Source organism: Nelusetta ayraudi, unplaced genomic scaffold (genome assembly GCF_046127955.1).
Source record: "Nelusetta ayraudi isolate G7.1 ecotype Tasmania unplaced genomic scaffold, CSIRO-AGI_Nayr_v1 ptg000089l, whole genome shotgun sequence".
Lineage (NCBI taxonomy): Eukaryota > Metazoa > Chordata > Actinopteri > Tetraodontiformes > Monacanthidae > Nelusetta > Nelusetta ayraudi.
This window is the reverse complement of record NW_027466139.1, coordinates 106,722-132,888: the sequence shown is the minus strand read 5'-3', so window position 1 is coordinate 132,888 and position 26,167 is coordinate 106,722. Positions and strand designations below refer to the sequence as shown.

Genomic DNA, 26,167 nt, shown 5'->3' with positions numbered 1-26,167 from the left:
AGAGGAAGTCAAGAGCAGCACAACGTTTGGACCATCAGCGCTCAGTCCAAACTGCAGACGCTGCACACAACTCGTCTTCACTCCGGCTGCTGCTGCTGCTGCTGCTTTGAAAGGGTTGCTTTTATTATTCCAAGTGGGCAGATGAGACAGTTTGCATACAGGACAAGCATTCAAAGTTGGTAATGTTTGAGTTTTCTGATAGACGAACGCTCGGGTCAACCGACAGCAGGACACTTTGACTCCTGATCCACTTCTGGCTGCTGCTGCTGCTGCTGCTGCTGCTGCTGGCCTTCACACTCTTCACACTGTTCACACTGACACTGAGGACAACTGCTGTGCTTCTCCACCAACGTGCAGCTCGAAAATAAGACAAAACATTTTTGGCGGGGAAACGTGAGAAAAATGGGCCGTCACACACGCAGTGGAGTGTGAGCTGCCTCACTGAAAGCAGATTAAAAAAAACAAAAAAAAAACATGATTGTGTGTATGAATATGTGTAGCAGGTATTGACAATAACAACAACATGATTCCATTGAAAACAAAGCCACGGCAGTCAGAGTGATAAAGTGTTCTTGAAGTCAGTGTTTGTAACAGGAACAGAGAGAGAATTCACTGCCTTGTTTCAACAGGACCGGTGTGTATTGGACTTCTGCCTCGGTGGCAGATCCAAACTGGGGTGTGAGTCACATGACGGCGGTGGGTTAACTGGTCCATATCATCCTGATTCTTCCGAGGACGGTCGGAGACATGGAAACAACCTTTTAATTTCCATCCGTGCAGTTCCTCTCGGGGCCTTTGGAGGCTGAGCGCTGAGGCTCCTCCCCCAACCCCCCCCCAGTGGAGATCAGAGCGACTGCTGCCGCAGGCCCGCGCCCAGCTCCTGGAGCTCGGCGATCACACGCTCCACGGAGGCAACTTCACCCTGCAGGTCGGCGTGGATCTGACCCGTGGCCACGTCGGTGTGCAGTTGCTGCGCAGACAAAGGAGATCAAAGATCAAACATTCAAACAGAGCAGAGGTTCCAAGCTGGTGGGTGACAGCCGACTGTGAGGGAGAAGCCTCGTTCTGCAAGGCTTCCTCCAGGCGTATCATCACACTCCACCAAAGTACTCAGCAGTGACGGGCCGGTGCTACCTTGGCTTTGGTCACCAGGCTCCTGAGGCTGAGCCTGGTGGCCGACGCCGTCTGCAGAGCTTCTGCCGGGTTGCTCTTCTTCTGACTGCAGCTGACGGTCACTGAAAAAAAAAAAAAAACAGGAGGAGGTTCAGGAGTCCTGCATGGCCAGAGAGCCAGCCAGCCAGTCACCACACACACACACACACACACACACACACACACACACACACACACACACACACACACACACACACACACACACACACACACACACACACACACACACACACACACACACACACACACACACACACACACACACACACACACAGTGAGTCACACCAGCAAAGCCTCCCAGAGCCTCGTCTCCTTTTTCCGAGAGGAGGAAGCGGGAAGATAAACCCCCCCCCCCCACGGACGCCTCAGCCACAGTTTATTATTTCACCGCTCCAGCGAAGGAAGCATGGAGATAAAGGAGCGCCGTCATCACCATCACCATCATCATCATCATCAGTTGGCTGGGACACCGGGTGCTTGTCGTACCTTCACCCATGTCCAGGGCCTTCTTGAGCACCTCCTTGAAGAGAGCAGGGTCCTTCTCCCAGCCTCCAGCCTGCACCAGGCAGCGGTGGGCCTTGGACAGGAACTGCAGCGCCTGGACAACACAGTTGAAAGGGAAGCAGCTGCTGGGTTCAACCAAGCAGGCAGCAGGGTTCAAACGCACTCGGCCCAACAATCAGCGGTTAACGTTGGACTTTTGTGGCTGTTTCAGTCTAATTGTTTGTCTCAGTGTCCAGACTGGAGCAGGCAGCGCTGGCTTCAGTCTAAACAGTCTTATCAGCTGCACACAGATCAGAAGGAATCGGGCTTTAATTGAGCGTCTCAGGCAGAACTCACCGACGGCAGACGGAGGTTTGGCTGAGAAAGCTCCACTGATAACCAATAACTAATAACAGTGTTCCCACTGACAACTTGTTTGAATGAAGGTCAATCTCAACCTCAAGACTTGGTGATCGTCTTAAACACTGCTCCAATTTGAAGGGAAAACGCTCACAGTGCCCCTCTAGTGGACTCTCCAAGTACTGCTCTAACTCCAACGTCATCTTTCAGTCATCGGACGACGACCTCTCTCAGACACAACACGACCTCAGCATTAAGGCAACAGCTTCAACAACGGCCCTGCAGGCCTGCAGGAGGTGACTGGCTGCTCGTCCGCTGACCTTGTCGTTGTCCTCGGGGTTGTCGCTGCGTCCGTCTCCGTAGAGCTTTGCGTACTGCTGCCATATCTCTGCATCGCTGCTGTGGCGGGAAGTGACCCTCCCAAACAGCTCCCTCAGCTTGGACTGCAGGCGCCGAGCTGCGTCGCCGTGGCTGTCGCTCAGGTCCTCCACCACGGCGTGGACCAGAATCTGCAGGATCTACACACACACAGTGAGAACACGGAGCAAGGCGGATTAGAAACAGGAAGAGTGACGGCTCTGTGTGTGTGTGTGTGTGTGTGTGTGTGTAGGATGCACATAAAAGCAAGGAGAAAAGAGAAGAACTGCTTCTTAGCTTGAGGGTGATGAATGTAATGAAATGAAAATCTTTATTTTGAACTTCAAAATAAAACAAAACGCCACAATTCATGAAAGCCACAGTAAATAACACAAAAAAAAACACAACAATGACAAAAGAATGCAATCGTTGATCCTCTCAATAGTGTTGAAAAAGGAGCAGGAAGCAGAAAATACTTAAAATATTAAACACTAAGAACTCATGTCAGAACCGGGCCCGTTTGTTTGTTCCCTGCTACACTTTGCATCCACTTGAACTCCACACACTAACAAGTTGAGTCACATGACGCTCAGCCCCTCTGAAGTCCACCCGGCTGCCCTGAGCTCATTAGTCCCAGTAGTCCCAGTGGGTCCAGTAGTCCCAGTGGGTCCAGTCCCTGCAGACTCCCATGAGACTGGAATTCACCGTGACCCTTCTGACTGACACACCAGGCTGCTGTGTTGACGGCAACCACTGACAAAGTGGAACCATTGATGCTAAATGCTACCTCGCTATTCTGAGGACTGTGGGAAGATTTCAATGGGATCTGCTGGCTCCTGCTTTCACAGAGAATTCCCATTAAAGGCTCTGAAAGTAAAGTTGTGGGATTTCTGAACTGAGCTTGCTGAGGTATTCAACAGTGTCAACAGCAACTACAATAATACCAATACCAACAATAATATAATGGTAACTATATCACTCTCAGGCTGTGTTCAGGTAAGCGGATGTCATTCACAAAAGGTAAAAAAACAAATGAATGAATAAATTCTGTGCGTTTGTTTTCCTCCCAAACACCTGAACATAGACAAACACTGTTTACCTGGACGTCTTTGTAGTTTTCCCTGAGGTCGAGGAGACGATGGTAGGCTCTCATGGCCTCGGAAAACTCTCCAATGTCAACGCACACCACGATGAAGTTCTCCCAGATCTGCCACTGCTCAAAGTTACACCTGAGGGCTTCCTGCAGGGTCCGGAAGCCCTTCTCCCTGCCGACACAAGACACCAGGTTGGTACACGACTGACTCTGTCTGTCAATGCAACCTCTGTGAAGGGTCAGGGTCAGACACACCGCTGCCAGACACACAGCTCTCACACTTACTTCTGCTTCAGACGAATGTGGGCTGTGGCCAGGTTGCTCCAGGCCTCTGCATTCTGAGAGGAGGGCAGCAGAGGCAGCAGAGTCAGTGGAGGAGGGACATGCTTATGTACATGTCTGTCTGTCTGTCTGTCTGTCTGTCTGTCTGTCTGAGGGCAGGTGAATGTAGCTATAGAGGTTATATTCATTTTGCCTACTTATATTTCCTTTCTATATCATTTTATGTGAAGCAATCGTTTAAATGTTAAAGCAATTTTTAAAAAAAAAAACGTGTCAAATTTGCATGTTTGAAAGAAAAGAAAAAAAAAATCATCTCCATCCAACGGCATTTTTTTTTTTTTTTTTTTAAGGTTGATGTTTCAGTGGTGGACACTCCTGGCACTCACATCTGGCTCCAGGGTGACGCAGCGCCGGAAAGCCTTGGCGGCCCCCTCGTAGCCCTCCAGAGCAAAGTAGGCACAACCCAGGGAGAACCACACACCGATCTAAACACACACACACACACACACACACACACACACACACACACACACACACACACACACACACACACACACACACACACACACACACACACGATTCCAAGTTAAACTGAGACCATAACATCTGTCCCACTTCCTGTCTCCTCAGCCTACTGTAAAGAACCTGCTACAAGCCTTCTGATTGGCCCTGCTACAAGCCTTCTGATTGGCCCTGCTACGAGCCTTCTGATGTTAAGACATATTGGCCCATTATTCCAGTGTGCCTACTACCTGCATGGCGTTGATGTGCAGGGACTTCTCAAAGCAGTCGACGCCCTCCTGGAACTCCTTCTTGTGGAGGTGCAGCAGGGCCTTGGAGCGCATGGCCCTGGCACTGCGCTGGCCCGACAGCGCCCACGCCTGGTCGTAGTACCGCTGCTCCCTCAGGATGTCTCCCAGCAGGCAGTACAGAGTGGGCGTCTCCTTCTTCTGCAGCTCCCTGCGCACGATCTCCTCCGCCTGGGGTTGAAGGAGGGAGGGGAGAAAGGACGGAAGGAGGGAGGGAAGGAGTCAAGGAGCCACACTGAGGGACAGCGACCAGCTGCTGTGAGGCAGACGCAGCTGCTTCTGGTGGCTGGAATCACAAATTCATATTCGTCTTTCAAGTCTGATGACAGCTGATGCCGATGGAGGTGTGGAGAAAGCCTGGCAAGCAACCAGGGAGCCATGAGGCCGACTGTGGAATTACACTTTGAACAAAGTGATTCACATTGAACGCATCGGTTATGAAATAAGGCTTCAAAGCTAAAGAAATAGAAGGGCTAAAGTTTCAGAGGTTAAAGGTTAAAGTTCACTATTGTGTTTGTTACAACAAAGCAGCAGTCACTGCGTCTGAACTGGAGTCACTGAAATGTCAGAAAATGTGAAAGTGTGAAAGCAATTTGTTTTGTACCTGCATTGATTTTGGCAAAAAAAAAAAAAAATTCTTTGCATTGCACTATTTTACACAAGGGTGCCAGAAGAAATTGTGTTATGACAACAAGTGCATGGGCTGCTGGGAGGCGGAGCCACAGCTCCGTGTGCAGACTGACCTTGCCGTGCTGGCCCAGCCGCTCCAGGCAGACGACTGCGTCCTCCCACAGCTCCAGCTGCTCATAGATGAGCAGAGCTGAACTCACACAGCCCAGGCTGATCATGATGGCGGCCAGCTGTTTCTGTTAGGGGGCAGGGGGGGGTGTCAGCATGGCATCTGGTTCATTCAATAAAGAGGATTTGAAGGCGGCGTCTCGTTGACTCAGTGTTTGTCGTCACCTGCACAATCCACCTGGTGGGGGCGCCGCTGCAGTAGAAGAGCTTGAGGCGCTCTGACACCGAACACTTCTGAGAGTCAAAGTGGTCGACGATGGTCTGGAGGAGGAAGAGGAGGAAGAGAAGGGAGATGAAGAGCCTGGAAGCACCACCACCATGAAGATGGAGTCCCTCCACCTCCAGGCCTCCTCCACCTGCAGGTGGAGGGACTCCAGGTCTCCTCCACCTCAGAAGGTGAGAGTGAGCCTCACAATCATCTCACCTGCATTTGCATCATGGCTCTTTCCACCCGGCGGAAGCTGCCCTTCTCCAGCTTGGTTCTCAGGCACAGCGCTGCCACGTGCACACCCCAGAACTTGGGCTGCGACAGCAGACACTGCAAGACAACGTGGTGATGGTTACTCAAGGTCATCTGAGGTATTTTCAATATGAATGAGATTGATTTCCCCCACTTTGATCCCACTGACATCACACCACTGGTTGAAAAACCCCAGCAACTCACACAGGTGAAGGCCAGAAGCTCCTCCTCTGTCAGCTTGTGAACAGGGTTGTTCTTTCGGAAGTCGGTGCTGCAAGACATCAGTCAGTCAGTCAGAGTTGCACCGCACGAGATCAAAGGAGACACCTGACACCTCAACACTGACTGCTGACACCAACAAGACTGAAATATTTGACAGAGTTCTGGTTTGGTTGCTCCTCACTCAGCTTACCTTCAAAAACCCTGCGTCAACCTCACGATCTCAATTTTAGTTTCAAAGGTCCGAGTGCTCGGTCTCCTTCATGCACTTTCCCTTGTTAGCCACTAGATGGCATGATTTATTTCCAGTGGGTGGAAACTTTACTATTTACTGTAACCACCTGGATTATATTTTCATACCAATCCAAACATTTAGTTCTTAAGCATCACTATCATCATTCATTGTTTTTGCCATCAATGGAGCAACTGTATATGATTGTTTTTTTTAAAAAAAAAAGATATTTCTATCAACTAACTAACAACTAACCCTAACCCTACCAGATGCCGAGGATGAGGGCCTGCTCCTCTGCCCTGAGGTCTGGCAGCTGGTACTCCTCTGGATCGGCCAGGTTGATCCGATCCAGCACGGTGTCGTCGCTCAGGTTGTGGTCCTGCGTCGGAGACCAGGAGTCAGCAATCACACTGCGGCAGTGAACCAATGAAAACAGAGAACCAACCAGCAGCAGAGTGCACCTTGGGTAGGCTGGCAGCAGGTGTTGCTGTGGGACTGTCCTCCTCACTGCTGCTCTCCTCCTTCTTCTCCTTCTCCTCCTCCTCCGTCCTGGGCTCCCTCTTCACCTCCAGGAGGAGCTGAGGCAGGTAGTTCTGCTGGAAGCGGGTCCGCTTCCCCAGAGCACCTGGAGTACAAGCAGAGTTCAGCCCACACGCACAGACACTGGCAGCCAACTACCAGTTCTCATCCATCCTTTCACTGACAAACACAGCAATGTAACACATTTGTTTGAGGGGGAAGAGAGAGAGAGAGAGAGAGACAGAGAGAGAGACAGAGACAGAGACAGAGACGGAGAGAGACAGAGAGACTGAGACAGAGAGAAAGAGAGAGAGGGAGAGAGAGAGAGAGAGAGAGAGACAGAAAGAGAGACTGAGACAGAGAGAAAGAGAGAAACTTTTTATTTCTCATCCCTCCTCACTCCTCCCTCCCTCCATCCTCCCTCTCTCTCTCTCCTCCCCCTCCCTCCACCCACCAGTCATGTTGATGTTGAGGCCACACAGCTTCTGGGCCCTCTGGATGTGCTCCTTGGCAGGCTGGTAGTCATAGTACTCCAGGCTGATGTAGGTGCACTCCAGGTGGAAGTGAACACCGAGGCTCCTCTGCGCTGACAGGACGGGGTGGCTTTGCACTGGGTTGGGGGGGGGGAGAGAGAAAGATTGATTCATGAATGAATAAACACCCACAATGCAGTTCCCAAGGCAAACGAGAGACATTTCAACCGTGCAAACGTCATTCATCGTCTGCATCTATCCTGGGCTGTTCAGAAATCAAAGGCAAATATCAATGGAGAACACAACAGAACAATACGATGAGAACAAACACGTGCTCCACATAGTGGTGCCGACGGACCTTTGTCTATGCTGCTGCGCGCTAAAGCGAGGAGCTGGGAAGAGCAGGCCTCCAGGATCTGCTGGTGGAGGCTGATGTAGCGGAGGGTCCACCAGGGCAGCAACTGCAGCAGTGGCAAAGACAGGTACAATAAGAAAACTGTTTGATATTCAACAAGATCCAGAATTCTCACACCACACTGTCACGTCTCAAGATACATATTAGCATGAGGCAAGACAGCCATACATGGGGGAGGAGGGGCATCATTCTTTATACAGACAGTAGTTGGAAAAAAAAAAAATGCATGCAAAATATTCCGTGTGCGTACACACACAGCATCTATTTGGCAACGCTGCCACCAACAGGTGGGAACTGACGAGGTCCTGCCAGCTGCACCACACCAGTGCTCTGGTTGAAAAGGACCTTTCTTCCAGTATGGACGGCCCAGGTGTGAAGACGCTGCCTCACCTGCAGGTCGCTCATGTGGTCGCAGCACTGGGCTAGAATGACCCTGGCCAGCAGCAGCAGCAGAGGGTTGGACACCAGGCTGTACACCGACTCCCCATCCAGCAGCAGGCTGCCGTGCACCGCCTCCAGCTCCCCCTTCAAAATAAAACACACACTCACCTTCTACAGGCAGCAATGCAAACATCTCTCAGGGTTTTTAAACATCTTTTAATGTGAAGGTTTTTTTTGACAGCCTTTTTGCTTAGTCCCAATTATTGTCAGAGAGTTTTTCTTCTCCTTTTTCCCCCAACACTGTATCTATATGCACATACATGTACATACATCCATACATACATACATACATACACATATAGCACCTCATGTCTTTTTGAGTTTACTTGCTTTAAAAAAAAAATCCCTGAGTGTTTGTTTTCAAACCATGCTATGGAATAATGGCGTGACATGAATAAGTTCAAATAAATAAAATAACATTTATTTATGACAATACCGTATTTATGATAATATCACATAAAAAAAAGCTCTGTGGAGTTCCTGCGATGCACGACGAGCGGAGATCAAAGCAGGTGCCAGTGAGGTGCATGACTGCACTGCAACACTGCGCGGTCATGTTTTTAACGCATGCGCAGACACTGCACGTGCACACAATGAATAAATGGAGGGGACAACATAAAGTGGTGGAACCTGTGAGGAGAGCAGAGCCGCAGGAAGGAGGTCAGAGTGGAGGATCTGCAGCGAAGGACCGGTCCAGTTACTCTGAGCAAAGAGGTGGAGGCAAGCAGCAGCCAGCGCCATCACAACCAGCTGCCTGTGGGGTGGGATGGTGAGGGGGGGGTAGGGAGAGGGAGAGACAGATTTGTGATTTTCATTTTCCATAAAATCTTGATATACTGCCATAAATGCATTAATAAAAGTGTATATTTGCAGTACAATAGAAGTTATTTGGTTTTCCTACCCTTAAAATACAACATATGCAATATATATGAGAATATATGTAGACCAATAAGGGTCTTGTGCTAAAATACAGGGCTTCCTTCAAAAATCTTTACAAACTGGACCTTTCAATAATTCCATGCATGTCTCCATCCATTAAAAATAACCAGCAGGTGGCGACGACATGCTTTGCTGCCTCTCTGTTATTCTGAGGAAGAAAGTGATGGGAGGACTGGGATTGAAAAAGAGCCAATCATAACGAAGAGACTGGAGGAGGAGGAGGAGGAGGAGCAATAACGGCTGTCTTCATCGTTGACTCCTGGAAGTTCTCCCCCGGGAGCAGAAGTGTGATGTTAAGCTGTCCTTATTAAAATTAATAATTCATGTCATAGTGAGGTGGTAAATGGAGGAAGCTGTTGAGGAATCTCTGCTGAAGCCACCACATCTGTAATAATAATAATAATAATAATAATGCTGCATACAATTTCAAATAAAAAAATATTGAAATGGGCCAAATTTAAGGACACTGTGGCCCAGATTTGGCCTGCGGGCCAGAGTTTGATACCTACGACCTACGAGTATCCGACTCGTGATGTCTCACCTGTTAGTTTGGTCAGCAGCAGTTCCCTCCGTCAGGTAGAGGCGGAGCCTCCTCTCCAGGTAAGCCTCGATGTGCTCCCCTTGCTGGCAGCTGCCATCACCTCTCAGCAGCTCCAACACGGTGGGGTTGTGCAGGACTGCAGTATAGTCTCCCTCCAGCAGGGACACCAGCAAGGAGCAGGCCTCTGGAGACACACACACACACATCAGAAACAGCTGATCAACACATTGACAGGAGATGTGGGCCCCGGGCTGTAGTTTGCCCATGCGTGCTCTAGGCCTAGGGACTCCGTACCCTCCCTCTCCTGAGCTTGCCAGTGAACTACAGTGCCCTGCAGAACCTAAACCTGGATACCTCGTTCACTTTCTTCTTTGTTGGTTTATTTGAAGATACAAGCGTCAGGCAGCTGGATTGCCCACACCAGGTTTCCTTAGAAATATGCTGGTGCAAGATGTCAGCTAACTGGGAGCACTGGGACCATTATTGATCTATGGATTCTCATACCAATCTATGTGTAGGAAAACCAAACTACTTTTATTGTACTGCGAGTATCCACTTTTGTTTATTTATGGGCTATATATGGAGCTTTTACCAATATAAAAATAATAAATTCAACCAAATTTACACAGTGGACCTTTAAATGTACACATTTCAGTATGTTACTATTTCACACACGCTGCTTTCTGTGTACCTTGTAACTGCAATAGTAAAAAATATATATACATATACATATACATATATATATGTATATATATATATATATATATATATATATATATATATATATATATATACATATACATATATATGTATATATATATATATATATATATATATATATATATATATATATATATATATATATATATATATATATATTATTTTTAATAATATCACATCACAAGTTCATTCTCATCAAATCACACAAACATCACCTCAACATGAACAGAGAGCCTCTGGTTCAACCAGGTTATAGTGACTCAACTGCCAGGTTAGTCACATGTTGCCTTAACAGCACCAATCAGAATGTTGTTGCGTTACTGGAGAGCTAAATAGAGCGGAGTTGAACTTTAGCTTGTCCATGTGAAGTATATACATCCTTTAAGAAACTCTCCCTCCCTCCCTCTCTCTCTCTCTCTCTCTCTCTTCCTCTCTCTCTCTCTCTCTTTCTCTTCCAGGCGCCAGGTGGCTGTATGACTCCCCGCTGCTCACCTGCGGTGCTATCGATGCTCTGCCTCCAGGTGTTCTCCTCGCTGGCAGTGAGGAACCCTCGCAGGACGGCGACCTCCACCTCCAGCGTCATGACGGAGAACCTCTGGCTTCTGTCAACCAACCGACTTTAACCCAAGAAGATGAAGAGTCGCGACACGACGAGCTGCCTCTAGTTCTTCAATCCACACATGCGTGCAAGTTAGCATCAGCGCGCTGCCATGACACACGAGCGTTGCATTATGGGAAACCGACCAGCCGCTACTGCGCAAACACGGAAGCAACTTTTTTACCCACTCGTCAGCGTCAGTGAAAAGTTGAGCCTTTCGTGATTAATTTGACTTTAAAGATTTTTTTAAAATTATTTTATTTTTATTTTTGCAACTTTGTTCTTAAAACGTTATTTTACGTATACGTATTTTGTCTATGATTTCATATGATTCGTGTAAATAAATTAAAAGGAAAACTTTATTGACACAACTGGTTTACAAGTGGTTTACTACCTTTCAGTTCCCTGAGATGAATTTGATATGATCTGGCTTACTGTATACATACATTTGATCGGATGTATTTTTTTAATGTGGAGTTGACAGTTTCCATTTCTCATATAAATGTAATTTCCATTGCATACAAGAATAATATAATAAATTAATCTTTCCACCTTCCGCAACTCTATAGAGACAATGTTCACAGTTAAAAACAAAACAAACATAAACCATATTATACATTAGTTGGTCAGTAGCCTCACCCAAACGCATTGTTGAATACTCTCTGACTGCCCATTGCTCCTCAGAAGGCCAGATACACAGTAGTCATACTCGTAGTTTGAATTGGGTACATATGAGCATTAAAACATGAACAAAGTCTTCATTCATTTCTAGATCAGCTTCTTCACAACATCAGACTCTGCAACGCAACCGAAGATCCAAAGGCAAAGTGCTTGACCAGGCCTGTGCCTCGTGGCTACTGTTGTGACCCATGCACTTTATATATTTCTAAAACACTTCATGGTTGCACAAAGAGCTGCACAGTTTGAGTGTGTGTTTTGTGTTCGGCTCCTCCTATTCTGACAAACTGCTCCTGGTGCTTCCTCTCTCCTCGTGAATCAAGCGGAGTAGTTACTAAAAGCCTCGAGTAATTACCCACTCGATCGTCAGCCCCAACCAATTAACTGGATTTAGTTGATAAATGTGGCCAATTTCTTGCCTCTAAAGCCCGATTTTTCAAAGCACCTCAAAGTCGGCTCAGCCTCTTTGGAAGTTTCCTGGGCTTTTTTCCCCGCTCAAACCATGTTGTGTTTAGTTTCCACAAGGTTCTCACTTTGAGTTTTGTTTGTTCGCCTGGCCTGGAAAACCTCACCTTACCCCTCAACACTGCACATTTGCAATGTAAACACAAATCATCTTTACTGTTGGAATAATCTTAAAACACAAAAATCGTTCAAATAAATATAGATTTGCAGTATTCTGTGCAACCAGAAGTACAGATTCAGACATTGGCGTCTTATTTGTGCAACATTTGTTGTGTGTTTGTGCTTAACCCACCTTGCATTGGTGCATCACATTTTAAAACCCCATCCATTTTCTGTCCAGTTACTCCTGCACCGAGGAGCAGGGCTGCTGCAGCCGATCCCAGCTGCTGTCTAGAAGTGATGGCAGGTTACATCCTGGACATGTGGCCAGTTCAAGCAGGGCCACATATGGACAAACAACCAGCACTCACACCAAGGGCCAATGCACGTCCTGCCCATTAGCCTCATGTGAATGTCTTGTCTTCATACAAGATTCCAATGGTCCAGTAACTGCCAATAATTTGGCCAAGACAGGAATTCAGGAAAGGTAGAAAACCAGGAAATCCAAGACCGACCTGACAGCAAAGTGTGTTTAGCACACCAGAGTCCCACAACCAAGACCTGCACAGTGTGTCCCGCGTTTCACAACTGCCAAAAGGTCCATTCATGCAAACAGAAAAGGTTAAAAAATGCTGCGTCTCTTTTCTTGAATTGAATTAGAAATATCTGTAAAATGTAAATATGAAGGAACTACTTTTACAGAAAGGACGTCCTAATTAACTCAATGTTTTATTCCCTCTATTGCATTCCCAGCTGGAAACATCAGTCTTTGTTATTGCACCAGTCATTCCAAAGAAAAATCTCCTTTCATTTGCTCCGGCCACAAAGCAGAAATAAAACATTCGCACAATCACACCATATTTTCAAGCTCCATTTAATGTCCTAGCAAAAAAAAAAAAAAAAAAAAAAAAGGAAAAAAAAAAGAAGAAATTTGTGACTGTTCTAAGGAGTGAGTAAAATAGAAAGTGCATTTATTCTTCACTTAAGTTCAACATATTAAAAAAAAAAGAGATCAAAGCAGTTTTTCTTTTTAAATGTCAGGAGCAGAATTCTGAATTTTTATAGAAACACCAAAGAAACCAGTAAAGGTACTCGATCTCGAGTATTTGGTGGTGTGGTGTCGGTCGAAGGCACATCACAGCTTTGTATGTCATCACTGGGGAATGTTGCACGCACACATAAAACACACATACACATGCACAAGCCTTCCAAAGTTCATCTCCCACGGGGGACTGACGCACAGTCTTACAATCTACAGTCGTGTCTGTGGAGAACAGTCGTGGAGAAGTTGTGGGAGGCAACACATGTTTAGCCAGAGCATGGTGACGTTTAATTTGAAGCCTGTAAAAGGGGGGATAGAACATAGCAGTAGAGAACGCCCGTGTCATTGCTTTATTCATCCAATAGAACCCCAGAGAAATGAGAAGACGCAAACAGATGAGCAGAGGCGCGTTAAACTCGGCTTCCATTATGTAGGATTTTAAAACAGTAATCCGTGCAGGCTGACCGACGCGTCCTCGCTGACGACGGTCCTCTCACTAGCGGTCAGGAGACGAGGAATGAAAAAAAAAAGAAAACTTAAAAAAAAAAGGGGAAAAACATTCAGTAAACATTCTTGTCTAAAGGTAGTTTCCCTTATATAATCTGTCATTTCCTCTTCCATTATGTATACATAAACAAGTTTAATAACATACCAATCAGTGGTTATTTCACAATTGGAAAAAAAAAAAAGAAAAAAAAAGAAGAAGCACAAAATGTTTACACTCTTCCAGTAAATAAAAGGTTTTATGACTGTTTTTCGATTAGAGCGTAGCATAGTTCAGAGTTCGTCTCGTCGCCGGCGCCACCTTCTGGTTCCTCGTGTCCCCCTCCTTCTCTCATATTCCATCTTTACATACAAATATTGACAAAGTGGAGGCTTGTGCTCAAAAGCCGTCGAGTCTTTTTTTTTTTTTTTTTTCTTTGAAGGAAAGATTGATTAGGGGCGATGGAAGTCGGACGTGTGGGGGGACGGGAGGGGAGGGAGGGGGAGGGTTGGCGGGGGAGGGAGGGGGGGATCGTAATAATTATAGCTGTCCCTCGCTGCAGTGGTTGTCCTGGCTGCCGCCCGCCTTCTCCGCCTCCTGGCCGGGCTCCTTGAGGAGCAGCAGCGACTGGCTGCGCTCAGAGAACTCCTCGCAGTCGGGCTCCAGGCCGTCGGGACACGGCAGCTTCAGCAGCTCTTCCCTCAGCTGAGCCGTGTGTCTCTGCAGGAGCAACAGCAGCAGATGGAGGCTGTTACTATTGACACCAGACTCGACTACAAGGCCTTTATCCATCCCACAGAGGGGAAACAGCGCCCACAAATATTTTTATTGTCTCATTTCTATTAATTGATCTAATTTTCCATCTTTCTAAACTATGCAGTTGCTGTAATCATGTAAATCCCCCCCCCTCCACAAGAGGCTTTCCATTCTATTCTAAGAGGAAGGAGAAGAAAAATCATGCAAATTCCCCCCCACTAGAGGCTTTCCATTCCATTCCATTCTATTGTATGGTTGCATCATCTCTGAAGCCACTGTACCTTTAATGCAGCGGCGTGGTGGGACATGGTGCGGCCCACCCTCTTGTCGCTGCTGTACTGCTGGATGTCTGCGATCCACTCCTCGCACTGACACATGATCTCCGTCCGCTTCAGGTAGAAGTGTTTGTGGATCACCTGGCAGGACGGGAAGGGTTGGAAAATCATCAGAGGTGGACGTTGACCAGAGCGGGGGAGAAGAATTCATACAGCTAAAACCATGGGCCACAACCCCCCCCCCCACCCCCCCGTCAACTCCATCAGTCCTTTAAAACGCTGACGGCAGAACACTACAGTGGAACCACAATGGAACACGCAGATAAAACCATCAGGCCTTTGTTTTCATCATCACCATCATGTGCTGCAGAAACAGACTCTTGCTGTGTGGCTGACACCCCCCCCCCCCCCCCCAGTCCACTTCCTAGCAACAGTTGCCAAGGCTGAGGCATCAGTATGCAGCCAACACTGTGGTGTCAGTGTGTGTGTGTGTGTGTGTGTGTGTAAGAAGTAGATTAGTTATTATAGAGGCTGCTGATCTGCTGTTTACTAGGAGGAGAGCAGGCTGCTGATAGTGTGTGTGTGTGTGTGTGTGTGTGTGTGTGTGTGTGTGTGTGTGTGTGTTGGGTTTAATCAGTCTTCCCTCAACATCTCCCTCCGCTCTCTTTATCTTCATTTCATCTTCGCTGCTACTTTATTTCTCTCCCTCTTCACCTATTGTTCCTCGGACCCCCCCTCCTCCTCTCCCCCCAACCTCCACCTGCCTCGGTTACAACCGCTGAGGTGGGATAGGGGGAGGGAATAGAGGGAAGGGGGGGAAGGTGGGGGGGCTCTTCAAGGTCACGGATGTGCGATAAACACGGCAGCATCAGCGGCTGCTGCTGCTGGAATCAATACGCAAAAACTCACAATGCTGCACGCAACCTTTACAGCGCTGTGTGTGTGTGTGTGTGTGTGTGTGTGTGTGTGTGTGTGTGTGTGTGTGTGTGTGTGTGTGTGGACACACACACACACACTGACATGTGGATGGACGTGGCTGATCATAGAGCAGCAGCGACGGACCTTCAACTTTTTGGCATTTGTAGCAAAGCCTGCTTAATATTAATAATATTAATAATAATAATAATGATAATAATAATAATAACAATAATAACAACAACAATAATATTAATAATAATATTTCGCTTATAAAGTGTCTTTGAGGACTTTAAAAAGCAGTTAAAAGGTTAATAATAAAGGTTAAATATAAATGTGCAATGACTTCAAACACTTGAAAATACAGCAACAGCTCGACGGGAGCAGAGGAGAGGAAACAGGGAGGTGAGCTGAAGGAAATGAAGCGGCGAGCGGCACGCTGATCACGGTGGAAACGCCGGCTGTCTTGACAAATGACCTTTCAGGAAACACACGTGGACACACACACACACACACACACACACACACACACACACACACACACACACACACACACACACACACACACACACACACACACACACGTGGACACACACACAGAGTGTGTAAAGTGGGGGCCGGTGTGTGCAGCCAGAGAGGCGGCTGCCTGATGGAGAGCACCTTGTGCCAAGATAAACTCAGTGACCTTTGAGGTAATGTTGTCCACTCATTATTCTAGAGGGCATCTGGAGGGAGATGGAGAAGAGCAGGAGGAGCGGACGCGAGCAGTCAACACACAGCAACACACAGATGGGCCGGGATGAATCACCGCCCTGGCGCTCAAGTGACTTTTTCTCCATTTATGAAATAAATGAAAAAGAAATCTGTCAGAGTGGTCAGCTGAGGCCTGACGTGGCTCGTGATGATCAACTAATCAAACCACGATAGTCATGATTAACCCCCTCCCCCCTCCCTCCCCAAACCCACTGCATTCTGAAAGTCATCTGATCGTCGTCTCATAACCATCTCTCTCTACACTTTGTTGTTGTTTGTTGTTGTCTTTAACGTCACAAAAATCAAAGCCATATTTCTAAAATTTCCACAAAGTAAAATTGTGATTTGTGTTTCCAATGAATGGTGTTGCTTTTGTTTGCCGTCCACAATGGTTGCTGAAAAATATTCCGTCCCCTTCGTCCGTCCAACCGTAACGCTCCAGTTTCACTGCTCAGTGAACTGGTCACGTGACTCCGTACGTCGTCCGCTGACGCGTCAATGCCAAAGAAGTGTTTCCATGACACTTTAGCGACTTTCCTCTCTATGGAGCCGTGTGGAAAACCACCTGATGAGAGCCTCAAAACCTTTGAGCCACATTGAGAGGTTTTTCCAAGCTGGCCTTTAGTTTCCATCACCAGGTTTTATTACGGCCATATTGAGGTTCTGCTCAGTTCTAGGGGTCATAGGAACGTGTCCTCCCCTCAGCGAGATGCCTCCTCAGATGGATGGATGGATGGACAGGTGAGGGCTTGGGGCTGCTGAATGATTGACGGTGGAGGGAGTCCCTACCTCTTTGAAGCACGGTGAGGGGTTGCGGATCTGCTCCAGCATGGCCCACTTGACCGAGGCCTGGCGGATGTTGCCGTCGTATTCCCGGGAGCTCTGGGTGCCGCTGGGCGTCCCCCGGGAACGCTCGTACCCGGGCTCGTTGAAGTAGGGCTCGGCCACCAGAATGAGGGACTGCACAGATACTAGCACCTGCAGGGAGGTGGAGGGGGAGGAGTCAGGAGGGAGGGCACAGGGAAGTCAGGAAGAAGAAGGAGGAGAAGGAGAAGGAGAAGAAGAAGGAGAAGGAGAAGGAGAAGGACGAGAAGGAGAAGAAGAAGAAGGAAAAGAAGGAGAAGGAGAAGGACGAGAAGGAGAAGAAGGAGAAGGAAAAGGAGAAGGAGAAGGAGAAGGAGAAGAAGAAGAAGAAGGAGAAGGACGAGAAGGAGAAGAAGAAGAAGAAGAAGGAAAAGAAGGAGAAGGAGAAGGAGAAGGAGAAGGAGAAGGACGAGAAGGAGAAGGAAAAGAAGGAGAAGGACGAGAAGGAGAAGAAGAAAGCAAGAAGAAAGGATTAACCAAGGGAGGAATCTCTTCCAAACAGGCCGTCGGCTCCTCTGCTGCTGGATCAATATGCATCTTAACAAACAACGTGATCAAATCAGCATCATGTGTCCTCCATTCTCCAGAGGTTCACAAGGCTCTGATACATGGAACTATTTTTTTTTTTAATTATTTATCCAAGTTTTGAATAATTAAACTATTACGAGTACATGTGACGGATTGAGTGTAAATGTTGTTACATGGACAGGAGAGCAACCAGCTCAACTCTGTCACCACAGTCAGTCCACTGGTCTCCTGGTCTCACCTGTAAAAAGCTTGAGGTCTGTGGGTTCCATTTCTCCTCAGGTCTCCCGTGCCACGTGTTGAGGATGCTTAAACACACCTGGTGGACACAGAGGGAGAAGTGAACAGAGCTCCTTCACAGCAGAGAGAGAGAGGTACCACTTGAGCTGCAGGTCTGGCCAATGTTCTATTTCCTTCCTCCAGTCTGTCCATCTATTGGTCAGTCACACACATCCCTGAAGCGACTCCTGGAGACACACTCAGCCAATTGGAAAGCAATGCATTTGGATTCCACCAGCCGGCTCCTCGTCTACAGCCTGGAGAGTCTGAAGCCATCGTTTGAGTTCACTGATGACAGCGGGCTAAAAATCCAACTGCAACGCTTTCCTCTGGCTGGGCCGTCACATGCAAGCAGTGAACTGCAGGACGTGGAGAAGATTCTTCCATCACCCGTGCTCTCTTATCAAAGGTCAAGGTCAGCTTTATTCTGGGGGGCAAACCGCAGCATAGCATGCAGCCAGGACACAACAACACACACAGCCGCTGCACTCAGACTCTATTCAGTCCATTCCCCTTGGACTGCTTGTGATGGCGAACGCACAGAACTGCATGAATACATTTTTATTATTCATCATTTATCATTTTTGTCATCAATTATTGTCAGTAAATATTTACCAGGATTTTCTTTGTTTCCCCAAAGATTTGGCCTCATCAGAGGCACCAAAACAAATGGAAAATACTTTGTTGTTTACCGTCAATAAAATACATTGATAATAAAACCTCTTGCACTGCGAATGGGATCTGAGTGAAACCTCCACTTCTGAGCTCCACAGCACAGTGCAGCGCATACAGCACGTGGGTGAATGTTGGTGGAGACTAAAGACGGAGTCTCACTTCAGCTCATGACCCCACAAATGCAAGAGGCGTCCAAAAACTTTCTTCCACCACAGCGTCGACGACCCCGACACTTTCAAACTTACTTTGCCGTCGTTGTAGAGGTTGGGATTGAAGCGCACGCTGTGTCCGCCTGTGGTCTCCAGGTTGACCAGAGGGGGCGAGTTGGGGTAGTCCTGGGGAAAGTACACGTCGAACTCAAAGCAGCCGTTGGCGTACGGGGTGTCCGCCGGGCCCGTGATCAGGACCTGGTGGAGAGAACACAGGGAGAGGCTTCACTATACTTGAAAAAAAAAAAACCCAGACTGAAAAAAAAAAAAAAAACAGCACGCGGTTCAATCAGAGCAGATCGAGAAAGAAAGTAGACCAGCGGAGGGTAAACTGTCTGACTGGTGGGGCCCGATGGCTGCCACAGGTATTCAACCACAGAGTGAAGTCACGATCAGCAGGTCCCAGCAGGTTTACCTTCATGATGTCCAGTCGTTCCTCATCGCAGCGGACGAAGACGCTGGATGAGGAGGACAGCGGCAGGGAGGTGGACAGGGTGACCGCCTCCTGCGCCAGGCGGCGGGACCGAGCCGCGCTGTTGGTGTCGTTGGCGTTCTTCACCTGAGACATGTAGTGGTAGTTCACCTTGAACATCACCTTCCCATCCTCGTCCTCTGAGACCATCTCAAAGGTGTCTGCAGGGGGGGCGGGGGGACAACAGGATTTCTTCAACTCATCGACCCGTTTTAAGAAAAAAAGAGATTTGAACATCTAAAAGGAAAAGAATGTACTGACCAAACTGTAGCTTCTTCATGGCTGCAACATATTTCTCCTCCAGCGAGCGTAGAATGGATAATGGCTTGGGACGGCTGGAGACCTTCCTGGAAGACTCCACCAGTTTCCTCTCTGGAGGGAGGAGGAGGAGGGGGGGGGGGAAGAAAAAACACAAAGACAGACTTTAAAATTCAGAAAAACTTGGAGAAAAAAAGGGGCAAGAAGTGGGAAAAGACAACTTCATTCTGTCTCCTCCTCCTCCGCTCAACTTGAACGAAATGAGTCCAAACAGCTGCATTGTCCCCACCAGGCTTCCTTAGAAATATGGTGGCGCAAGAAGGAAGCTAACTGGGAGCACAGGGACTCTTACTGGTCTATGGAGATTCTCATCTATAAATAAGAACCGTTCCAAAGGAAAGGAAAAATAAACTACTTTTATTGTACCGAGTATACAATGTTATTCATATAGCCAAGGGCAGTCAGTATATTACGCTTTTACCAATATAGAAATCACAAATCGGGGCCAAATTACACACTGGACCTTGAAACGGAGAGCTGGTCGAGTGCCTGTGTGGAGGCAGAACTTCTAATTATCAGGCAAATCTTGCAATTTTGATCCAAGTCATTCAAAGACAGAGCAGCAACATCACCACCATCACCACCATCATCATCATGTATGAAGATGCTACAACCACACAAGTTCATCCTCTTTATGTTTGCTTTGAACCCAACAAAATGTCAAGTGTAAAATCAATATCCATACGGTCCGACAGCTGATTGTGGACATAAGGCAACGAGGCCGCCCCCCCGCCCCCCTCCCACCGCCGTCCAGGCACATATCAGTTTTTATGACGCAGCCTGACACGACATTGATCTTTATCTCCAGCATCTACCCTAACATTAGTGTCCCAGTGCAGCAGCTGCCAATGTTACCCCGAGCACTCGTTCAAGCACCGGCTCATCCAGCAGCGCCTGGGGAACCCGCAGAGGAAATGCGTATGTATATGGCGCACGCATTAAATAATGGGCGAGCTGGTAGTATTCTGGAAGAGGACTATAGGTGGGGAACGGAGGGGGGAAAAAGAAAAAAGGAAAAGAAAAAAAGAGCCGATGGAAATTGCATCTGAATCATCGATGTCTGAATGACTTTTTTTCTGCTCCCTTGGCAGCCTTTAACTCTAATGGATGAGTTAATGACAACACATACCGCAGGTTTAACATTACATTAACATTGAACATCATGTTTAGTCCTGGTCTGGAGGAACTGGAGGAATTCCAGTTGAAATTCTCTATTTTCCTAAAGCAGGGCAGTCAAAGCTGAAAGGCCGCTTGGTTGTGGTGATGTTTCCGTCTTTGATGAACAAACAGTCCGACATCAAGCTCCGGCCAATCGTGCTGCAGTGTGAGCGCCTACCCTGGTTGGCCTGCCGCAGGCTGGTGGTGGCAGCGTAGACGATCTCAGCCGTCTTCTGGATGTCTGGCACCAGCAGAGTCAAACCCTCTGGTTCTGGATCAGAACTGTCTGGCTTCATCACCCCTTTACTCTTGTCCTTCTTTGACCTGGAAAACACACATAAAATATTAATATTAGCCACGCGAGCTCAAAGTTAAATGTATGCAAACTACTGGTGGCGCCCGTAAACACATGATGAAAAAGATGCATGGAATAAATATGAAATAATATAAAAACACACCGGCAGTCAACAGTTGGACACACCGGTTTCCTCTTCATCTTGACTACACTCTAGATACACACTGAAGGATTATGTGATCTGATATATCAATAAGTGTCAATATAAGGGAGTTGTATTTCTGTTGTGGTGTGACAGTGTGTGTGTGTGTTGTTCTACACACAGCAGAGATGGACGTGCATGCAGACAAAGGCAAACTTGAAATATGAAAAGGAGAAAATAAAGACAACAATCTGAAAAAGCAGAGTTTTGTATTTTTGGTTCCAATAGAGGCGACTTTTAGTTACAACACGTCTAATGTTTGTTGGTGGCAGCTATTCAATGGCGTTGGCTTTGCCTTTCACCTCCACAGAGGTCTCTAAACACCAAAGCACTGCAGCATAACAGAGGCACTGAGACTGCACAATGAACATCCGATGATAAATATATGAAAACAAAGTCTCACCTGAGGCGACTGGTGTACGTGTCCACGCAAGTCTTCATCTTTGCCAGCAGCATGCCGACAGACGTGTGTCCCTCCGCCTGCTCGTCCTCCTCCTCCTGCTCGCAGCCCGGGTCCCCGGACAGAGGCAGCAGCAGAGGGACCAGCGAGGTGCAGGTGGAGATGGCTCTCAGGAGCTCCAGCAGGGCCCGGTACAGGGGGACGTGTCGCGCCATGTCCAGAACTGCAGTGAAGCAGAGGCACAAAGAGGTGAGAACAAAGGCTGCTTCATTTTGTTCCTTTGGAGGAGGAGGAGGAGGAGGAGGAGATCAAAGACAACCACTGCATGCATGTCTATGATGAATAATTGAACTGAAAATATAAACCAGCTGGGAGTTATAATTGGAAAAACAGTTACACATTGAAAAGAGCCGTGCACAGTCTCCAGTGCCACTGCTGCACACGGCGCTCGATTGAAATGAGCGCCGCCTTCTCAGAGATGACAGAAAAACAGGGAGCCACAAACTGATTGCCTCCAGATGAAAGCGAGTGCAGGGAGGGCAGGCGCCATTAAAACATGACGAATGGAGCGCTGAGGGAGTCGTCTGAAGGGAAGGCGACGCCCAAGATGATCAGATTTCCAGCCATGAATAAAAAGACATGCGGCGTGTCAAGGGCAACCAACAGGAAATGGTCAAAGCCGCTCCAGGCCACGCAGTCAATTTCGTTTTTTCAAAAACCAGGGGGAGGCAAGACAATTTTTTTTTCTCCTAAAGACAGAAGGAGCAATGTACAGTGTACTGGAAGACCTGCAGTGACCGTGTCATGTGTTGACTGGCAGTGAGCTTTGCATCAACCTGTGTGTGTTTGCCTTGGGAGTGTGGACTGGAGATGAATGAAGAGCTCTGCGCTCTGCTCCTCCTGCTGCTGCTGCCAGGCTGCTTTACATTTAAATTGAAAGTCCCTGCTTGGCTCCACGGCATCCTCGCAGCATCTGCTCAACGCTAACCTCTAATCTCACATCATTTGACCAGCGGCTCCTCCTGACTGGAACCCCGGTCCACACGCAACACCAGTAATACATTATTCTTCAGGTTATTTGTGTGTGTGTTGGGGGTTGGGGGGGCGGGGCATCACCATTTAATTTGTTAGAAAACCAAGTCAACTGTTAACACTGCGTTGCTGAACTACGGCCACCTGCTGCGAAACCAGGAAGACTTTTTCCACTGCGTGTGGCTGCGTCCGTCCAGCTTTGAGCTTTTTTCTTCGGCCGCCGAGAACAAAAACGTCTGCAGCTCTTTGTTGGCCATGGTTCAGTTTCATAAGCATTTCAGTTTTTAAATACGAGAAAATGTAAAAATCCACACGTGAGGCATTTGTAAAAATGGTGGTATTGGTTTTTCGTGAAAGACTGCCGCTCGGCTTTGGCCCAAACTCTGAGCCAATCAGTGCCCTGCTCTCTGCTGGGTCACCATTATGGTCCCTGGTCCAGTCCACACGCTGGGAACCCCAAGGAAGCAGGAAGCACTCAGTGTCTTGTAAGTGATCCATCAAAAGTTCAGCACCTACTGAATCAATACAGGTGCAGCACCTTCAAAGACACTCGACAATAGCAGTGTAAATAGATTTCTTAACTTTGTGACGACTCATCACCTTCAGTGGCTGGTGAGCAGAGTCTGATCTCCAGCGGCAGCGCCCAGGCTGGACATCCATCACCACTATGACTGTGTGTTAAGTGCTGACCAGCAGTCGTTAGAGCGCTGTGGGCAGAAAGCCTCCATTCTCTGTGATTGAGGGTCTTCTGGGGGCCCTACAGAGACGTGTTCTTTGTCAAGGCAGCTTGGATGCTTGAGCTGATTCATCGTGAACAAGGGGCTCCGCAGCGCCGACGCACGTATTGACTTGCATGGCACTGAAAAGAGCTTTTTTGGACCAGGAAGAAGATGGCGCTGTCCACACACCCTGTGGCGGCCTCGCAGGTGCATTATTTGGCAGAAAGACAGAAGTCTGCTTGAGAATTTCTGGCAAAACGATGTGTTTAAATCTCACGACCATCTAGTTTGGTTTAGGTTCTGTCTTGTGACTTGAAAAAAACCCAAACTCATCCATCAGTAGAATCCATGGCTTCCATACTGTATTCATTAACTGTGTACAATTCAAGAAAACAACGGCACATTTTCACTTTGAACAATCTGCAAAAAGCAGAAATAATAAAAACATAATAATAAAAACAGTTGAAGTCAACTTAAAGTTAAAGTAAATTTAGGTCCTCATGAAAAATCGCCTCTTATCAATCAATCATTAATGGATTGGTAATGTCAATCAACTAACGATGAATGAATGAACTGATCATTTGCCTCCCGAGTCCAAATGCAAATGCCCAAGTGAATAAATACGTTCCTCTCCCATCAACCCCTGAAAGGTCAGTTCTTTGCAGCATACGCACACTGTCACACATTGTCCACACTAAGGAAAAAATAAATGCATGTATTCAAGCAAAAAGCAGCGTCTCACTGTGCCAGGTTAACCCAGCGTCACCCTGTGAATATCGGAGGGTGGGCGTACGAGTCTGGCCGCCCGCTGATGGGTGTCTGTTGAATTCAAGGGAAAAGGGCATTGAGCATGCGGGTCACACTGTGTGGGTGGCCAATCCTGTGAGTCAGGCTCAAAGCTGGACAGTGTCAGGTCTGCCTGACCCCTGGGGGGCAACACAACAGAGGGAAGGAGTCGCTGAAATAGTCGAGCTGTGACACACACACACACACACACACACACAATAGCCAAGATGATGTGCATCAAAGCCAGGCTATGTGCAAACAACCAAAGAGAGTGCGCCTGCAGCTCTGCACCATTTGAGGAAAGGCAGCGCTGCCTGTGTGCACACAGTGAACCCTTTCATGAACCACTGGGTTTGGTCAGAGCTGCTCCATGTGAACACTAACGAGGTCAGAATCATTTGGGAACACTTTGGGCTCCTCCTCCTCAAAAAAAAAAAAACCTGCCTCTTGAAATTGGACTCAAGTAACTTCTTCCAAAGCTGGGAAAGTATAGATATTATGAACACGTGAAACCAGCGACTTCAGTGTAGCCGTCATCTTCACCTTCACAACTCAAACTCTACAATCAACCATCTAGCGCTGAGTGTTCTGCTGATCTTCAGCCTGAGCTGAAAGCCGGAACCATCTCTTGGTTTCTGTGTCGTCCTTACAATAAACGATGATGATGCTTCCATAAAGAGCGCTGTCTCAGTGCTGAAGTCCAGCTGAAACTATGACTGTTGGTGCAGGAAAGAGCAGCAGCGGCAGGCAACAGGCAGGTGTGCAGCTGTGGTGTCGCTCATCCAGAGGACTCACCGTGGAGAGCAACTCACTGACTGGCTGTGAGTGTGTGAACGGGTCCACACATCTTTCCAAGAGCGCCCCCTAATTGTCATAACCACCACCACCACCACCACCCCTCCACCCATTGTTAAGAGTGCTTTATTTCCCAAACGCAACCGAATGTTTCCTCCTGCCTTCACTCTTCCTCCTCATCGCTTTTATTTTGGTAACATGTGCCATGGACTTGCAGCTGGAGAGACGTCAAGGTTGGAATCACCGGACGCACGCCTGCGTTGTAGGTGTGGCACTGGAGCGGTCCACGCGGTGGTGGTTGAGGAGGAGAGGACAATAGAACGCGAGCGGTGTTGTTTTTCCCTCCCTTCTCCCATCCCTCCCTCCCTCCCAGCTCTCATTCTCATGCTCCTCCTTCCTCGCCGTGGTCATCACGATGGCTCCTCTCTTTCTCTCTCTCACTGCCGCCACTCTGCTCTGCTTGCTTATGCGATGCACAGCGCTGCTGCTGCTGCTGCTGCTGCCGCCACAGAGTGGAGCTGCTGTTGGAGACTAATGTAACAGACCTCCACCGCCGGGTTCCAGCCACCTCCGCCACCCACTCTCTGGAATGACGGCGCTCTCTGCTCCTCTCCTGGAATTCTCAACCAAAGCCACGCTCCACTAATTTGGGGAACCTGTGTCTTCTGGGACTTCTGCGACAGGGGGAGGCATTTTTCATTGGCGCTGTTCAGTAGCAGAGACACATGGGGAGGAGGAGGTGGTGGTGCGTGTGGACGTAGTGAAGGGAAACAAACTGTGGAGGAAGTGCGAGGAGGAGTTTGGCCATGACGGAGATCTGAGAGCCCAAGAAGACGGGAATGACGGTAGAAGTGGCAGGAACGAAGGATGAAGGGAGGGAGAAGGATGGACGGATGGACGGATGAGCTTCTCCTCGCTTCGCCAGCAGGCGCCTGCAGCTGCTCCAGCAGCTTTGAGCTGACAAAACTCTGACTGGTGTCATCCAAACAGGAGCTCGGGGCGGACGAGGGGATTTGAAATTGACGGATTGAGCTGGAAAGTCACAGTGGGGTCTGGACT

The 26,167-nt window shown here is 48.0% G+C and overlaps 2 protein-coding genes across 10 annotated transcripts in view; both read right to left on the bottom strand.

The window, feature by feature from the left end:
* Positions 1 to 482: 482 nt before the first annotated feature.
* Positions 483 to 11,045, bottom strand: ttc27 (tetratricopeptide repeat domain 27). Its single transcript, XM_076046146.1, has 20 exons — positions 10,807 to 11,045; positions 9,595 to 9,778; positions 8,745 to 8,868; positions 8,064 to 8,198; positions 7,617 to 7,719; positions 7,240 to 7,395; positions 6,728 to 6,891; positions 6,533 to 6,645; positions 6,020 to 6,086; positions 5,780 to 5,893; positions 5,521 to 5,616; positions 5,301 to 5,423; positions 4,501 to 4,728; positions 4,135 to 4,233; positions 3,752 to 3,804; positions 3,473 to 3,638; positions 2,337 to 2,534; positions 1,660 to 1,771; positions 1,135 to 1,235; positions 483 to 970 (listed from the first exon to the last, which is right to left on the bottom strand). The coding sequence occupies exons 1-20, from the start codon at positions 10,895 to 10,897 to the stop codon at positions 845 to 847; spliced, it is 2,553 nt and encodes an 850-aa protein (XP_075902261.1). The 5' UTR covers positions 10,898 to 11,045; the 3' UTR covers positions 483 to 844.
* Positions 11,046 to 13,012: 1,967 nt separating this feature from the next.
* The window catches only part of birc6 (baculoviral IAP repeat containing 6), a 55,374-nt gene continuing 42,219 nt past the window's right edge, over positions 13,013 to 26,167 (bottom strand). For all 9 annotated transcript variants that reach the window (XM_076046193.1, XM_076046194.1, XM_076046195.1 and 6 more), the window contains exons 65-73: positions 21,780 to 21,999; positions 21,058 to 21,203; positions 19,665 to 19,775; positions 19,347 to 19,564; positions 18,968 to 19,129; positions 18,010 to 18,087; positions 17,169 to 17,357; positions 14,718 to 14,852; positions 13,013 to 14,400 (exon numbers count right to left, since the gene is read on the bottom strand). In XM_076046193.1, the coding sequence (XP_075902308.1) occupies positions 14,221 to 14,400; positions 14,718 to 14,852; positions 17,169 to 17,357; positions 18,010 to 18,087; positions 18,968 to 19,129; positions 19,347 to 19,564; positions 19,665 to 19,775; positions 21,058 to 21,203; positions 21,780 to 21,999 (1,439 nt within the window). In that variant the 3' untranslated portion in view covers positions 13,013 to 14,220. The remainder of the gene's footprint in view (positions 14,401 to 14,717; positions 14,853 to 17,168; positions 17,358 to 18,009; positions 18,088 to 18,967; positions 19,130 to 19,346; positions 19,565 to 19,664; positions 19,776 to 21,057; positions 21,204 to 21,779; positions 22,000 to 26,167) is intronic.

What these genes read in the sequence shown, in the direction of transcription:
- ttc27 (XM_076046146.1), bottom strand. Translation starts at nt 10,897, where the DNA reads ATGACGCTGGAGGTGGAGGTCGCCGTCCTGCGAGGGTTCCTCACTGCC. An exon ending in GCGCAGCAGCATAGACAAAG is followed by an intron (nt 7,396 to 7,616) that starts GTCCGTCGGCAC and finishes CCCCCAACCCAG; the next exon opens with TGCAAAGCCACCCCGTCCTG. An exon ending in CCTCAACATCAACATGACTG is followed by an intron (nt 6,892 to 7,239) that starts GTGGGTGGAGGG and finishes CTTGTACTCCAG; the next exon opens with GTGCTCTGGGGAAGCGGACC.